The sequence below is a fragment of the Anabrus simplex genome, chromosome 8 (genome assembly GCF_040414725.1).
Source record: "Anabrus simplex isolate iqAnaSimp1 chromosome 8, ASM4041472v1, whole genome shotgun sequence".
Lineage (NCBI taxonomy): Eukaryota > Metazoa > Arthropoda > Insecta > Orthoptera > Tettigoniidae > Anabrus > Anabrus simplex.
The window spans coordinates 165,122,211-165,139,209 of NC_090272.1; the positions used below are offsets into that span (position 1 = coordinate 165,122,211).

General features: G+C 38.7%; 1 protein-coding gene across 4 annotated transcripts in view; it reads left to right on the forward strand.

Annotated features, from left to right (window-relative positions):
- Window positions 1-16,999, forward strand: part of LOC136878915 (sorting nexin-25) — a 195,685-nt gene that overhangs the window by 44,517 nt on the left and 134,169 nt on the right. For all 4 annotated transcript variants that reach the window (XM_068228861.1, XM_067152522.2, XM_068228862.1 and 1 more), the window contains 2 exons: window positions 5,455-5,641; window positions 7,762-7,882. In XM_068228861.1, coding sequence (XP_068084962.1) covers window positions 5,455-5,641; window positions 7,762-7,882 — 308 coding nt within the window. The remainder of the gene's footprint in view (window positions 1-5,454; window positions 5,642-7,761; window positions 7,883-16,999) is intronic.

Sequence of the window (16,999 nt, forward strand, 5' to 3'; positions counted from 1 at the left end):
CAACAACATAATTACAAATGTGGTAAAATATGAAGTTTTCAGTGTCACTGATTTACGTAGTGCTTACCATCAGGTATTCATCCCTGAGCTTTTGAGGCGAGTGAGGAATTGTACCAGTTCACCAGAATTCCTTTTGGTGTGACAGGTGTATTGGCAGCTTTCCAGAGGGTAATTGAAGGTTTTAAGGATACCTGTGGTTACCTAGAAACCAGTCTGCACACGATGTGAATCTCAACAAGCTCCTTAAAGTGGCTGCCAAGTATAAATCTAACAATCAACTCTGAGAAAAGCCAACTTCTCTCAAAAATGCAGCAAACTCTTGGGATATACAATCAGTAATAAGACTGATGATGATGATGATGATGATGATGATGATGCTTGTTGTTTAAAGGGGCCTAACATCAAGGTCATCAGCCCCTAATGGTACGAAATGAAATAACAAAAAATTCAAATTCATCCACTGACCAAAATAAAATAAAAAATATCATGAAGAATGAATGGATGGACATGAACCCTACAAAAACCAAAAAACAAACAAACAAACAAACAAAAACAGTGGATCAGGCTCAAAAAGAAGGTAGTTAGAGTATTTCTGACCAAGGGACCATTTATAAAGCACAGTGATGCTTGATGTCGGAAGGGGTGCTAAATTCACATCTAAGGCCTCACAGAATGGTACATGTCGTGAGTAAAGTAGAACCATGGTATTTGTCATTTTGGGGTACTGATCAAAAGCAGCGAAGACTCACGGTGGTCCACACAAGATGGTACTACTGTACTCACAAGTATGGCAATTCGTGGTGTTTCGCACACAATGGCGCCACTCATAGCCAACGCAAACCGGTAAGGTTCCTCACCTAGGTGTACTAGTCACGGGCGCCGGTATTCCCGTGGTGTTCCGCACATAGTGGGTACCAATCACAGGCAACACTGACTCACGGTGCCGCTCATATAGTGGTACAACTCACAGGCTACGCCCAGACCCGCGGTGTTCCTCACATGGGTACGACGCACGGGTATTGGAATCCACCAGGCCAGGCTTTTTACTGCAACCAATCACAAACCTATTTCGTACCAATTTAGTGATACTACTCGCAAGTACATGCAACCCATGGTGTTCCCCGCATGATGGTACGAAGCAAGAGTAGTTTCATGGTTCTAATTCAATCATCCCTTGGTCGCCCCTTGTAGTCGCCTCTTACGACAGGCAGGGGATACCGCGGGTGTATTCTACATGTGCGTCCCCCACCCGCAGGGGTAGTGTGTTTGGTCCTCGAGAGTTATTTTATTTCCCTCAAGTCCGCCAGCAAGCCGGTTAGGACCCCCCTATCCGCCACCTGGGACGCACCACGTGGGAGTATCACCTCTCCCCCTGCTACGCCAGCGTAGTAGGTTCGTGGAGTAATAAGACTATCAGGTCTGTACTGACCGATTGAAACCCCTCAGAGACTGTCCTATTCCATGTGACCCCCAGTCTCTTAGGAGAGCTCTTGGCATGTTCTCACATTATTTGCCCTTTGTGTCAAATTTCTCAGCAAAAATTCAACCCCTATGTCAGGCCTTACAATCTCTGTCGGTCACTACTGTGAAGGCTTTTGAAGATATCAAGTCTGCTATAGAAAATGCCGCGCTTGGTAGCATTGACAACAATGCCCCTTTCACAGTCGAGACTGATGCATCTGATTCTATTTTTGCTGCTATCCCCTCCCATAATAAATGCTCTGTAGTATTTTTTTTCTCAGACACACTCAGGTTCTGAGTGCCATTGTTCAGCATTTGAAAAGGAAGTCTGTGCTATTGTTAGACCATTTGTAAATGGAGGTACCTCCTCATCAGCAGTCATTTCCACCTCATCATGGACCAGCACACCGTTACTCTCAGTTTGATTCAAAACATTCTGGGGGGGGGGAAGATAATGTGCTGGCATTTTTCATTGTCTCCTTATTCATATGACATTGTATACCATCCAAGTAACGATAACCAAGCTGCTGACACCTTCTTGAGAGCCGGTTCCATCACTCATTATGCAGAATATGAAAAGGTACTGTCTGTTCACTTGACTTTTTGTCATGCAGGCATCACCGGAATAGTTCGTTGTATATGGATATGAAATCTTTCCTTCTCAATAGAAGATATCTCAGGTGTCATATCTGAATTGTAGGACATGCTGGAGCAAAGCCTCAGTTCCTCAAACATCAAGGATTTCTTATCAAGGCTTCAGCCTCTTTTGAACATTTAAATCTAAACTTCAAGGGATCCTTACCTACTAAGCCTGGAAATCACTACATCCTCACCATAATTAATGAATTTTCTAGTTTCCCTTTTGCCTTTACTTGCTTGTGACATGAGTGCTGCAACTATTATCTCCTGCATAGCACAATTGTTCTGCTTATTTGGAGCCCTATCCTACATACATGTGGATCGAGGCTCATCATTTTTGTCCCAGGAAATCAAGAACCTTCTTGCTTTGTTTGGAGTGGCCACCAGCCGCACTACATACTGCAACCACCAGGGTAACGGCCAGGTTAAACAATTTAATGGGACAAACTGGAGAACAATTCAACTTGGCCTGAAAGATAAAAGTTTGCCAATCACCAAATGGGAATCCATACTTCAAGAAGTACGCCAGGCCATATTTGTTCTCTACTCTTCGCCGCCACAAATGCTACGCTTCTCGAGCACATGTTTGGCCACTCACTTAAAATGAAAATCCACAGCCTGTTTCCAGTCATTCGACTGGGTCAGGAATGTAATGAATGAAGCTCCCATCTAGCGGCAAGGATGGTAAATGTGCCGGTTGCCGAAGCCTGTCACACTCCTCTGGGGCAATGATAAATGACTGTCAGATGAAATGTTAATGGAGAGTGTTGTTGGAATGAAAGGTGACAGGGAAAACCAGAGTATCCAGAGAAAAACCTGTCCAGCCTCCACTTTGTGCAGCACAAATCTCACATGGAGTGACCAGAATTTGAACCACGGTATCTAGTGGTGAGAGGAAAGTGTGCTGCCGCCTGAGCCACGGAGGCTCCTTGGCCACTTGCTATGCAGTAGTAATTTTTTTTGCTCCCTTGTGGTTGCTGAAACTAGGAACTGTACTACTTTGACGCTTCGCTCATCAGTCTAAATTTGATCCATTGGTTGAAGAAGTTGACTTCCTAGACGGTAATCATAATTATACCCTGATTCGGCATCCTGATGGCCGAGAGTCTACGATGTCTTCTAGGCACCAGGCACCGAGAGGGGAAGACCCTAACACAGTGACTGATGGACCAGCGCCACTCTCTGGTAACTCCAGTGCGGATCCAAGCTTTCCAGTGAAGGGAGCCCTGCATCTCAGATCAATATTCCTGTGAATCCTGATAGTCCACTTCGAGCCATGGACTGTACTCAAGAAGAAACACCAATACGTTACTGCAGCCGCATACCTCATCCCCCATTCCCAATCCCCCATCTCCTATCTTACTTGAAAGACTACATTCACTTCTGAGGAGGGGGCGAATGGGGTATAAGTTCTATGGAATTTCGTACCTGGTAAACCAAGTGAAGTCTTTGGACCCGTGTATGAAACACCTTGATTTATTGTTAATCTTGTTCATCTGGTATGGAACTCAGATACATAACTTTATGTTGAGATTTGTTTAATAGAGGTCAGTTGTCATTCTCATTTACAACAATACATGTATGTGGGTATGTCTTTGAACTAAGGATGGCTTCATAATCTGATTTGTAATTTCCAAAGTTTTTTTATATCATGATTTTACGTGGTTAGTCAGCTTCCTCTCTATAAGATAATTTGTAGTCCAGATAAGTAAATTAATTTATTCTTTCCAGTAATTCATTGTTTAAACAATTTTGTCTGGAATGGGTTCTTTCCTTCTGAAAGCCATAATTTTAGTTTTCTGTTTCAATATACAGTACTCATATTTGGATGCAATTGTGTGCGAGTTGTGGATCGTTGCAGGTCATCTTCTGTAGGAGCAGTTAGAGCAACATCATCTGTGAATAAGATAGCATCTATCTTCAGGTTTTTATTAATATACAGGGTGTATCTGTGGTGATGTTACAAACTTTCAGGGATGATGGAGGGTGGCAAATGGATCAATTTGAGATAAGGGACAGTAGTCTGGAAACGTTTGAGTTAAAAGTTATTAATAATCCAATAATCCAAGTTGTTTAACGTCTGTCCGTTCTTAACAGATGCCAGGGTATCTGAATTTCATCCCGCAGTAGTTCTTTAACATGCCGGAAGCCAACGACATGTGTTAGTCACCTTTAAACACCCTTAAAAGCCACCGACCTCAGTCGGGTTTGAACTCGTTAACTCGTGATTAGTAGACCGCTACACCACTGCGGCCGCCAGTCAAAAGTTTAAAGCAGAAATCGGTCTGATACCTCCGACTGTACTGTATGCTACATGTTGTAAATGGAGCAGCTTGTGAAACTTGTGCAGGTAAACGGACTTAAATGAGTAGAAGTTTGCTTAACTTTTGACTCGGTTGTTTCCGGAATATGGTTCCTTATCTCAAATTAATCCACTTGCCATCCTCTATCATCCCTGAAAGTTTGTAACTTCATCACATATACAGCCTGTATATATAGCTATGTTTCTCTTGACTCCACTTTTTCATAATAGTATTCATGTAAATTATAAATATCAGATGGGGAAGTCCACATTCTTGTCTGACACCTCTATTTGTTAATTTCCATTCTGTCTGTCTGTCTGTCTGTCTGTCTGTCTGTCTGTCTGTCTGTCTGTCTGTCTGTCTGTCCCCAATCCTAACTGACATTATTCTGGTAAATCTTAGACATATTATGTAAAATATGTGGATGTACATCATCTTTAGTCAAAATATCCATTAATTTAGAACTGTTCATTTTTTTAATGCCTCTTTAAAATCACCGAATACAACACGTGTTTCCAGATTAAACTCTCTGCTTTTCTTACAAGGATTTTTAGAATAGATACTGAATTCATTACTTTATGTAAATCAGTATTACTATAGCCTTAAGCATTAGACATTTATAAATAATCATCATATCCAATCATAAAGTTGTAAGTACAGTGATTGATTGCAATTATGTCTTGCGTAATTTATGTATTTCAATTGCTTGAGTAGTATATGAATGTTTGAAGGGTCTCTTCAGATAGCATTTTGAATTCTATAAAATGAAACAAACAAATACAGAACTGGGAGGGGCTCATTAAGCACTGGTACCTGTCCTTCATACACTCATCATTCTGAAAATGTCTCAGCAGTCATTAGTTGCTGTATGTTTCAAAGCGAGAGGCATGATGTACTGCAGACTTAAAGCTGCATGCTAGGCTGTTTGCCACTCTCATTTCTCTGCGGAGGGATCACCCTTACACACTGTCTCTCTCTTTCACTTTTCAGTACTCTGTTCAGGTATATTAAGAGTTATGTGTAAAATATATATTTATCCTTTGCATTCCAGTGCTGTATCCAGCCATTGAGACATTTACAGATCCAGATTACATCAATCAGAAGATTCTCGTGTATGTTCATCGGCAGCCATCAAGTGAACCTCAAAGACGGAAATCTTATACTTATGCCGCAAGTTTTGAGGATTTCATCCAAAAAATCAAAGATTCTAATGATTTGGAAGTACTTAAACATATCAGGTAAAAAGTAATATCAAGTTATTTTTCATATAGTAACTACATTTACAGTAGCTTTAGCCCATTTATTTCATTGTAACAATTCTGAAGGTACTGCAGTTCTATTCAGGTTATCTTTGTCTGATGCTTTGGCTACCACATAGCAGCAAAATGACAGCTCTGGTTGAATAAAAGATAGGAAGAGTAGTTGCTTTTTGAATAATCACTATTTGTTTACTGCCAGGGTTCATGTGGTTTGGCATGATGAACTTTAAAATTTCTCACCCTTCAAACATCTGACCTTCCTGGCTAATAATCTATGAAATTGAATACTTATGTAGATTTTACCTTCCATCAAAGGAGCTGTTGAAAATGATGTCCATCACTCTTGATACTGATGCTGCATCAAGTAAAAAATTGCAAAACACTTGTATCGCCACCTTTGAAATTTCATGTATCAGTTGTCTTAGTTCATTTCCAGGGCTTTGTTGTAAAGGGTTCTGTCATACGATTTCTTCTTTAAGAAAAATGTCTCAATTAGAAATAGGAGTTGTCCAATACAATACATCATCATACTGATAGCTACCGGTAACACAAATAACGTTTAAGGCGACACCCGAGAGATAAACATCGATATTTTGGTCATCCTGGTGAATTCTTTTAATGACTGAAATTGAAAGGATTGAGTTTTTTTCTTGTCACGAAGTTATTTAGCCGAATCAAACAGTCAAACAATTGGCTTTGTTTGCCAATTGTAATTTTACATTTAAATCCCATTTTTCTCCCATAATATTCTGCCAAATGTAACAAAATTTATATCGTGTATGTATCACAGCTGTATTAAGAAACCTGCTTATGGAATTTTTGATTGCAGAATTTTTTCAAGTAGTAGGGATTTTTTAAGTAAAAACGTAAAAATTATACAAGCTTTAGTACGATATATCTCCTTGCATAAATTATGTACAGAACAATCGATACGTAGTGCTTTTAAAAGAAGTATTATCTACCTAATTACGAATTTACATTAACTTGTTAATTAAATTTCATAAAAAAGTGGAATTATAAATTTCAAAAACAAAAGTTTATTTTGGAAAAGCTATTAATTGTATATGAAAGAAATGTTCGTGATTACTTTTATGTAGGTGACATTCCCACAAAATTTCCTGAAAATCCATGCATTAGGTAAAAATATATTTTTATCTCCGCAGTGTCGCCTTAACAAGTGTAAGAAGGCAGTACTAATAACGTGGGAGTTTAGTTTTTTTTTTTGCCTGGGATCTACTTTTGCAAATGTTGTCCTTTCATCAATTCGATTACATCTTGTCGAGTGTCTTCGGCCGTACCTACCTCCATAGGTTAGATGGGAACAGTAGACATACTTGGTTGCAGCTTGGGGCGAAAAGCAGCCTCGGCTTTCTTACTTTGTATATAGGCTCACTTATTCTAAACCCCGATTATTTTGGGCTTGTTCAATTCCTGTTGACTTATTCTATCTTCTTCTTTCCATTTATGATAAGCTTGAACTTTCTTCAAATTAAAATACTGAGACATTTCTAAAATTTCCACAAAATTCGGAATTGTTTAAATTTTTTTTATGTAGGCCTACCTAATAACTGTTCCTCCTAAGTGTTATTACAGATACTGATAGAACTTGCATAGACGAAACAAACAAAATCTCACAGTACGTGCTATCTGGTTGTGATCCTGAGTTCTACTAATTTTACCATATGCTCAGTGCTTCAATTTCACAACAAAATGTCAGATGCGCTCATCACTTGCTAGTGCGCCGTCTGACCTTGAAATCTCTTAGGTTAGCCTCTTTGGACCTTCTCATTTCAAGTCAGTTTTTACATTATATAGTTTTGAAATTAATGAAGGAAGTGTAGTGAACACTTTTTTTGGTACACACAGAGTTTTACTAAGGGTCCCAGTACTAGAACGAAATGATAGATGTATGTCAAAAGATGAGCATGCATTTCGCATACAAATTCAGGCTCCAATCATAATCTCTGTGAATATCTGTCACAGCTTGCAATGGAGTGTGTACAAGACTTTTTTGTGGGGTGCTGTTTTTGTTGTTGTCAGAATAGTGCAATTGCGTTAATGTGTCGTCCTCTTACGTTAATGTGTCGTCCTCTCTACAGGAATAGTATAACAAATGAAATAGTGCAAGCATCATCAATTCGACAGTACAAGAAATCGAAAGGACTCGATCTCAAGAAAGAGGTATTTCCAAATAGTGTAGGAACTGGAGATCTGCTGCAGGTAAAAGGCAATCTTTAGAAATTATCTTTAAGTGCATGCTTTTCTTCCTCTTTACTAATCAGTTACAATAGATGTGGTGAACTGTGCTACAATATTTATGTAGATTTGTTTTAGCTTAGTGCATGTTTTTATGCTGGATATCTCACTTATGCATGTACAAGTTTGTTTTTTATTAGCATAGTAAATTTTTTTCCTTACTCGGTAATAAGCAGTAACAGTGGTCGAGTGTTGCTGTTGGAACACCAACTCAGACTGGTGTTTCATACTCCTGCATAACAGTAAGTTGCTTTGGCATATCTGATGAAAAATGGATGACTTCCCTTAATTTGATGAACTTTTTTTATTTACCCAACAAGCTAGAATATAATACATAGAGTGGCTGTCACGCTGCCATCTATGAAGAAAGTTGAACTGGCGGCCGCCATGTCGTAAATGTACTTCGGTAGGCAGAGCGGTATGTAAACGAGTGCGGAACTGAGCGGGGAAAATGATATATTTTCACACAGATCTTATTCATTAGGTATATCAGTTGAAGATTGAGTTGATAGTGAAAATATCTGATGGAAAGCATAACTATTTGATGCGTATACGTTTTCCGTTAAGCAGAGGTTCCTTACAGAATCACAGTGTACTGTAAAATAAAATAGAAGAAACAAAATATGTAACAGTTTCTTTTTTTTTCTTGAAGCAATATATTGTTGAAAGTGTTTAAATCAATAATTGTTTTATCACAAAGATGCGGAGATATCCACACATCTCCAATTTATCAACATGCAGAAGAGTGTATGCCTACAGTACAAGATTACGGATTAGGATGCGTATCTAAACAGCCAAGAAAATTAAACACACTTTAATGAATTATCATACATTTCAAAGGCAACCTTTCTATGTAACATTTTTATAACATAGACTGGAAATAAAATTTACAGTAAACAAATTGAATTTTATATTGATCTGTTAATAGTCAAGCCGGCCCCGTGGTGTAGGGGTAGCGTGTCTGCCTCTCGCCCGGAGGCCCCGGGTCTGATTTCCAGCCAGGTCAGGGATTTTTCTCTTGACCTGAGGGCTGGTTTGAGGTCCACTCAACCTACGTGATTTGAGGAGCTATCTGACGGTGAGATGGTGGCCCTGGTCTCAAAACCCCAGAATAATGGCCGAGAGGATGCGTCGTGCTGACCACACGACCCCTTGTAATCTGCAGGCCTTCGGGCTGAGGAGCGGTCGCTGGGCAGGCCAAGGCCCTTTCAAGGGCATTAAGTGCCGTGGGGTTTGGTATTTTTGGGTTATTAATAGTCAAATTTCTCGATTCAAAACAGCTCTCTCATTCACGTGAACCAATACGTATTTTCTAGGTCTGATTCATTGTCCCACAAAAAGTATTAGTTTTGTGTATATCTGCCATATGGTTACTGCTTTCAGTTCTTGCGTAACAGCTCTGTGCCTGTGGTGCAGTTTAATTTAAAATGCTGCTTTAAGAGAAGTTTTGTCTTGCTGGTGTAATGGGTTTCCTCACTGAATTCGGCAGCAGTAAATAAATTATCAATACTGTAAAACAACCATCCTGCAACTGACGAGAGAACTTCATTCTGTAACTATGTTTGTTACATCTTTGCGAAGTGACTTTTTTTCTGAACACTTTTTCAGCCACGTGGCAATTTCACATCATGAGCTGGACAAAGAGACTATATTTTATATCTTTCAAGGCAAGAAGTTCTTTCTTCTCTTCGGAATGCTGAGCAAACATAACCTTCAGACAGTCGTGGCATTTAATTTTCTTTCCCACCTCACTGATGACATTTCCAGCTATGTACTCAACCACATTCTCAGAGTACTTGGTGAATGACTCGTAATTTGTTGCACAGCAATCATGATCAGCAAAGATCCTGCCATCAGAAGGAACCGTATTGCATAGATAAGAGAAGCATCACTTGCTGTTGATAGATCAATCTGTTCCAGTAAACACTTCCTGTATGCTGATCTGAATTTTTCTGCATTGGGATTATTTCTGTTTCCTCCCCAATTATATATGGATGAGAAGAGCAATTCTAAATTGTCGGTAATGCCTTGGGCAGCTAACATCTCCTATCATTAACTAAACACCCGACCTCGTAAAGAAACGGTACAAGGGTTGGACACACACACATTTAGTGCTCTTCATTCTGAAATGAGAGTACTTTGCTGCTTGGGATACCACTTGTCTCTCTTCATGTTATTCACCCACTGCCTAGTCAGCTATTTGTCTTCTAGTGAGAACCTGTGACGAGAATTTGTGCTTTACAGTGGCAAAAATTAAGATGATCTTTCAATATAGCCTTCTTTATAAAAGAAATGAACTTACCTAAAATAAGATACACTGTTCGTTTTGCTCAAATAAAGCATGTGAAACAGAATGTAGGCATATTCACGCTACACTAAATAAAGCCAAACTACAAAATAATTTCTATCAACGATGAATTTGACACATGCAAGATTACTCAAATATCTCCAGGCAGCTGTTGTCGTTAACTGGTACATTTATATCATGGCGGCCGTAGTGTTGCTTGCCTCTGCCCGCAGCGCTAATCGAGCTGCTGTACCCATTCTATGTATTATATTCTAGCTCATTGTATCTACCACTGATCTTCATTTAGGGTTGTCACCCAGTTGGTAGATTCTGTATCAGTTGTTTACCTAGTTTCTTCTTAAACAAATTCAAAGAAGTTGAAAATTTATTGAACATCTTCCTTGGTAAATTATCCTGACATCCCATGCTTATCTCTCCACTGATAGCTTGAAACATAGGGTTTCTTTTGTAACAAGTAATGATGTACTATTATTGCTACATTACATACAATGTAGTGTAAGTAATGGGAAGGAACAAACTAGTGTCTGTTACTTAAATTGACTCATTGGGATTCTTTTCTCGTTCTCTGTTTGTTCTGTGTTGCTATTCTTTTACCAGCTGTATTCATCTTTATCTTATGTCTCTTTCCTTTTCCTGTGTTTATCTAACTTTCCTCTTATTCTGCATATCCCAAGACTGAAGATCTTTTAACACGGCTCTTCAATGAATGTTAAGAACCTGTCTATTAGGGGATGATTGTGTATGACAATGTGGAGATTGTCCATCTCCTTTTGTGCTTTCATGTTTGTCCTTGGCTCCTCTTTCTGTTTCTCCCTCATCCCACACTTGACCTGTGTGTTCCTTTTCATGTTCCTATCTTTCTATAGGGTATGTGACTTATTACAATGCTGTGTGTGTATGTGTGCATCTGTGTAATAATCAGGGGCTCTTCTTTGCCTTTTTTTCCAAATTATCATAAACCAATGCACCAACCCTTATTTTTGTGAGAGTAAAATTTGTAAATTATTGTAATGCAAATGTAACTTTTAAAACATTTTTAAATGTATTTTTATAACTGTTAGGTTCATTAGTCTACCAAAGCTTTTAGAGTAATAAATGTATAAGCTACAGTACCTTAAAAAAAAAAAAAAAAACATATGGTAACAGTATTATACTTGAAAAAGAACAGTTCAATTAATTCAAGCATAATATTGTTACCACATGTTTTCTTTTTCAGATCATCATCATCATCATCATCATGAATTCCTTCCAGCGAGCCAGGTAGGATGTTTTAGAATGATGTACCTCCATTTGTTATGGTCTTGGTATGCCTCTTCTCTCTCTAGGGCATCTCTTGTTTCTCCTCTCTTCTCTAGGTCTTCTATTATATGGTCTAATCACCTTTTCTAGAGCATCCAATTGGTCTTTGTCCCGGAATGATCTTTGGTGTTCAAGTCACCTTCTTCCGCTTAACATGTCCTAGCCACTTCATCCTTGCAACACTCAGCCTTTCTTCCATGGTCATGCTGACTTGTAGGTCTCTTCATATCTGATCATTCCTAATTCTGTCCTTCCTTGTTTTCTGTACAGCTGATCTAAGGAACTTCATTTCATAAGCTTGCAGTTGACTTACTCTCTTTTATGTATGACACAATTCTCCAGACTATGTCATGATGGGCAGGAGATAAGTCTTAAACATGGTCTGTTTAGCTGTCTGAGGAACTCTCTTGTGCCATGCTATGTTCTGTACTCAATGGAAGAAGTTGGATCCTTTTTGCACCCTGTTCAACACTTCGTTCTTTTCAATTCCGTCATTTGATATTGTACTCCCCAGATACTTCAAGGTATCCACACATTCAATCTTCTCTCCCTCGAGGGTGAGGGTACAAGGTGTATTTGTCTTGCTAAACTTGGTGTTTCAGATAGTTTATAAATTTATTACTCAAAATTAGCTTTGAGTCAAAACTGAAAAGAGGTGGCATCAGATATTACAAATTTAAAACATGTAGTAAAAATCGTGGAGTTTTAAAATTTACTTGAAGACCTTGATTTAAATTTAAAACATCCAGAAAAAATCTTTGAAATTTTGAATGTACCTTTTTTTTTTTTTTTTTTTTTTTCAAGTTGCTTTACGTCGCACCGACACTAATAGATCTTATAGTAGCAATGGGACAGGAAAGGGCTAGAAGTGGAAAGGAAGCAGCCATGGCCTTATTTAAGGTACAGCCCCAGCATTTGCCTCGTGTGAGAATGGGAAACCAAAGAAAATCGTCTTCAGGACTGCCAACAGTGGGGTTTGAACCCACTATTTCCCGAATACAGTAGTGGATACTGGCCGCACTTAAGCGGCTGCAGCTATCGAGATCGGTGAGAATTTCCTTGATGACCTTGATTTAAAGGTTATAAAAAGGTTAAATACTTCTCTTTGGAAACTGAGTTTTGGAAAAGAACATAAAAGAAAACCATTATGAATAACAGTAGTGATAGCACACTTCCTTGTCCAAAACCGCTCTGTTCTCCCTGCATGTATCTGGACACTGCTCCAACAATTTTTGTATATTGCTTGCATATAGTCTATCATTTGTTTTCCAAATTATTTTTGTTGCATTACTTTCCAAATGTTTGCTTTGGGTACTCTAACATAAGCCTTTTCTAAATCAAGTAATGTCATCTCCATATCTCTTCCATATTCCCAATGTTTTTCTATTAACTGTCTCATACTGAAATGTTATCTTCCATTTCAAAGACCATATTACTCTTCCTGTAATTGACTTTCCACCTTTCTTCACATTCTCATTTCTAGTACCTTTACAAATAATATTTGTTATATGTGATTGCGTGATTCCTAAATAATTATCAAATATCTTCTTGTCCCCATTTTTATATATAAGTATTATTACTCCTTTATTCACCGGGTGAGTTGGCTGTGCAGTTGGGGACGCGCAGCTGTGAGCTTGCATCCGGGAGATAGTGGGTTTGAGCCCCACTGTTGGCAGCCCTGAAGATGGTTTTCCGTGGTTTCCCATTTTCACACCAGGCAAATGCTGGGGCTGTACCTCAATTAAGGCCACAGCCGCTTCCTTCCCACCGGGCGAGTTGGCCGTGCGCGTAGAGGCGCGCAGCTGTGAGCTTGCATCCGGGAGATAGTAGGTTCGAATCCCACTATCGGCAGCCCTGAAGATGGTTTTCCGTGGTTTCCCATTTTCACACCAGGCAAATGCTGGGGCTGTACCTTAATTAAGGCCACGGCCGCTTCCTTCCAACTCCTAGGCCTTCCCTATCCCATCGTCGCCATAAGACCTATCTGTGTCGGTGCGACGTAAAGCCCCTAGCAAAAAAAATAGCTTCCTTCCTACTCGTAGGCCTATCCTATCCCATCATCGCCTTAAGATCTATCTGTGTCAGTGCAACGTACTGTAGAGCCAATTCTGCGTTCTCTGCATTATCAAGAAAATAAGAGCCCCATCAGGTCGAGGAATTCAGACTGACTTTAAGAACAAGCTACAGTATTTAACATTATGCACCATATTGGTGCTTCTTGATGTATCATTCCGAATGGGGGCGGGGTCCTGCATGTAATTAGGTGATCTCATTGTATCATTTTAGAATAACTACAGTGTATTTTCCATTATTCCATTATTACAAAATTTGAAAGCGATATCTTAAGTGGTTTTTACAGAATAAATTATTTAGATAAGGTACTCAACAACTACACCTGACAAGCAAATTATTACTGTAGGTTTTGTCAGACAGTGAGTCAAAGATAGTCCGTCGGAAAAGGTTAAAGATGGTTTTCCATGGTTTCTCATTTCCACACCAGGCATATTCTAGGGCTGTACTTTAATTTAGGCCACGATCGCTTGCTTCCCACTCCTAGCCCTCTCCTATCCCATTTTCACCATAAGACCTCTCTGTGTCGGTGCAGTGTAAAGCAAATTCTATTGAGACATAAGATAATAGACAATACTTCATGGTTCCATCAGTGCTCGCCATTCTGTGATAAGGGCAACGCAGCTCAGTGGGAAGGTAACTTGGTAGTGAACGGACAGTGAGAATGCCGCATTTTTGTGTGAGACAGCTGTTCTGGCACTTTAGCAACTTTAACGTAGGATGCATTATTGGCATAAGAGACTGCAGTGCATTATATAGAGACATTGCCCAATATTAGGGCACAGTATGTCTGTCCTTAGCCATACAGAGAGAAGTATCTAGTTATCAGAAGTAGACTCTGCCAAAAGATCATCACTTCAAGAGAATGGCACCATCAACAGTGTTAGCGTAGCAGTGACACCTTGTTATATGTTATATCATGTCCGCTGTTATAGTACGTCACCATTTATTATGATCTGGTCTGAACTGTGTGGATTTTAACCCTTTCGCAGGCTACCATTGACAACGCAGCATATGGTTATTAGATACTTGTGGTACAATGAACGATGTGACTGGCATAACAAATGGCACAATAGTGCCTCTTTGTTTGTTATCTGGGATGAATTCTGCTTCTGTTTAGGCAAAAATGGTAATAGAATCTGTGTCTGTAGGTGACATTCAGGAGTGAGAAATATTTGACTGAGTGTATTCTCATGCGGTGAAATGCCGCCAACACACAGTGTTGTAATTTGGTGTACTATCGAGTATGACACTGACTAAGTCAATGCCACCATAAATGACAGTCACTTAACACCGTTCTGAGGTTGGTTATTCTTTTGTATCTTCAGTACCAACCAATGTACGCAAGATGTTTGAAATGTATGGTCGCATCCATGTGGTTTGGATTCATCATAAAACCCATGGTTGTAATCACGATATTAAGAGTCATCTATAAATACAAGCTTGCTTGCTTGTTTGTGTCTTCTAGGCATCCCCAGAACCATTTTTCACCAGGACAGTGCCAGATTGGACACTGCAGTGCTAATGTATGTTTTTTTTCTATACAAACAACATATCATTATTGCCCTGGTCTACAAGGTTGATTTATCACTAGAGCCCAGATTCTTATGTAATTACATATTTCATTCCTTTACTTGTAGTAGAAAACTAAAAATAAAAAATGTTGGCAAATTGTGGTTCTGATTTGCTTATACCTGTGTTTCATTTTACATATTTTTACATATTCTTAGTAATATTACATATTATGCGAGGAATGTAACATTTGTGTCCCTATCCAGGTAATTATTTAAAAAATAAAAAGATTGTGTCAGCTCATTTAATTTTTAGACTATAGTAAAATAATAGGCAAATTTCATCTTGTATAGAATATATTTTAATTGTTAAAGTTGGCTTTAAAATTCTATTCACCTATGACATGTTTCACCTATGAAACATGTCATAAGTGCCTCAACTGCATACAATAGCACTAATCCTTTTTCATAATCTGAGATGGCTAGGTACTTTTCATTGGTCAGAGTTTCTAACAAACTCCGTGCAGTCTTGAAACGAAATATACCGTATTCACTCGCGTATTAGACACCTTTTTCCCCCCACTTTTACAGCCAAAAATAGTAAAGAGGGGTCCAATATGCAATAACCTCAAATTTTGTGCAGTGAACACATGACTTCTAGGCTATACAGAGCTATAAATTGTACATTCTACACTGTTCTTTAACAAACTTATGAATGTATTTGAGTTATATTGGGTATTTTCGTTGGAAGGCAGTATTTCTAAAAATAAAAAGTCAATAAATGGTGAACACGACTTTTAGGCCTACATATAAAATAAATGTAATCCGTTTTAGTTACTTGTAATATCACGTCATTCGTTTCATCTAATTAATTTCTCTTATGAGGTCGACGTCATGAAGGGCATACGGTCGTAGAAACTCGCTACGAAAATTCGTCTCACTTCATACTCGACCCCATACAGAAAAGGATGAGGTATTGTATGCAATATTGTACAAAATAACTTGATGGCCAGTCATTTGTCTCTGTCAGTTGAGCAGTAAGCCTACCAGACAGTAAACCTGATTACTGCTTTCATTTTAATTGTCTTGCACCGCTAACTTCCCTGCTACCGGCGTGTCATCATTCCAAGTGATGTCATCTTCATTGCCATCTCATCATCCATGCATTTCAATCGAGACCGAGAGCATTCGAGGTCCTATCTTTTTGAACCTTTTAAAAATAATTTTGTTCCCGACTATAGAGTCCATACTGTGTGAAGCTATTCCCAAATGGTTTCTGGGATGGTATCTGATATTCCTAGCTGGTGTATGTGTAGCAGAAACCACTCCTTCTGAATAATGCCATATTGTTGAAAGTGTGCTAAACCACCAGCTGATAACTAGTGTATGTTACAAGTTGTATTTCCGAATGAACCAGTAATACATAGTGACTGGAAGCAATCTTTTGATAACTGCGCCTGTTGAAAACCTGACCCTTATTTTTAAGTATATTTCATGCTTGTTCAGTTCATTTATCACATCAGGATTTACCAAAACAGCTGTAAATGAGATATGAGAGACCGCATTGTTTAGGTTAGGTATGCTATCGCCCAGATAGTGCTAAAAGTTCCACGACGGAACGAATAAAAATAAATAACAGGAACGTTTGCCGCATTTATGGATATCTACAGGTGTGGCGGTAATGCATTTTATTATCATAAAATTTAATTTCATATGTTTGTTGTCTCTCATTTTTTATTAACACATACCCTAGTATGCTTTGTTTGGCATCTCCGAAAATCATTGTAAGTAAGTGGAGACATAAAAAAATCAGTATTACTGTATTATTGTTTGTTAGGTACGTTGGCAAGTAAAACAATTGTGATTGGATTGTTTTTATCATGTTTTAAATCT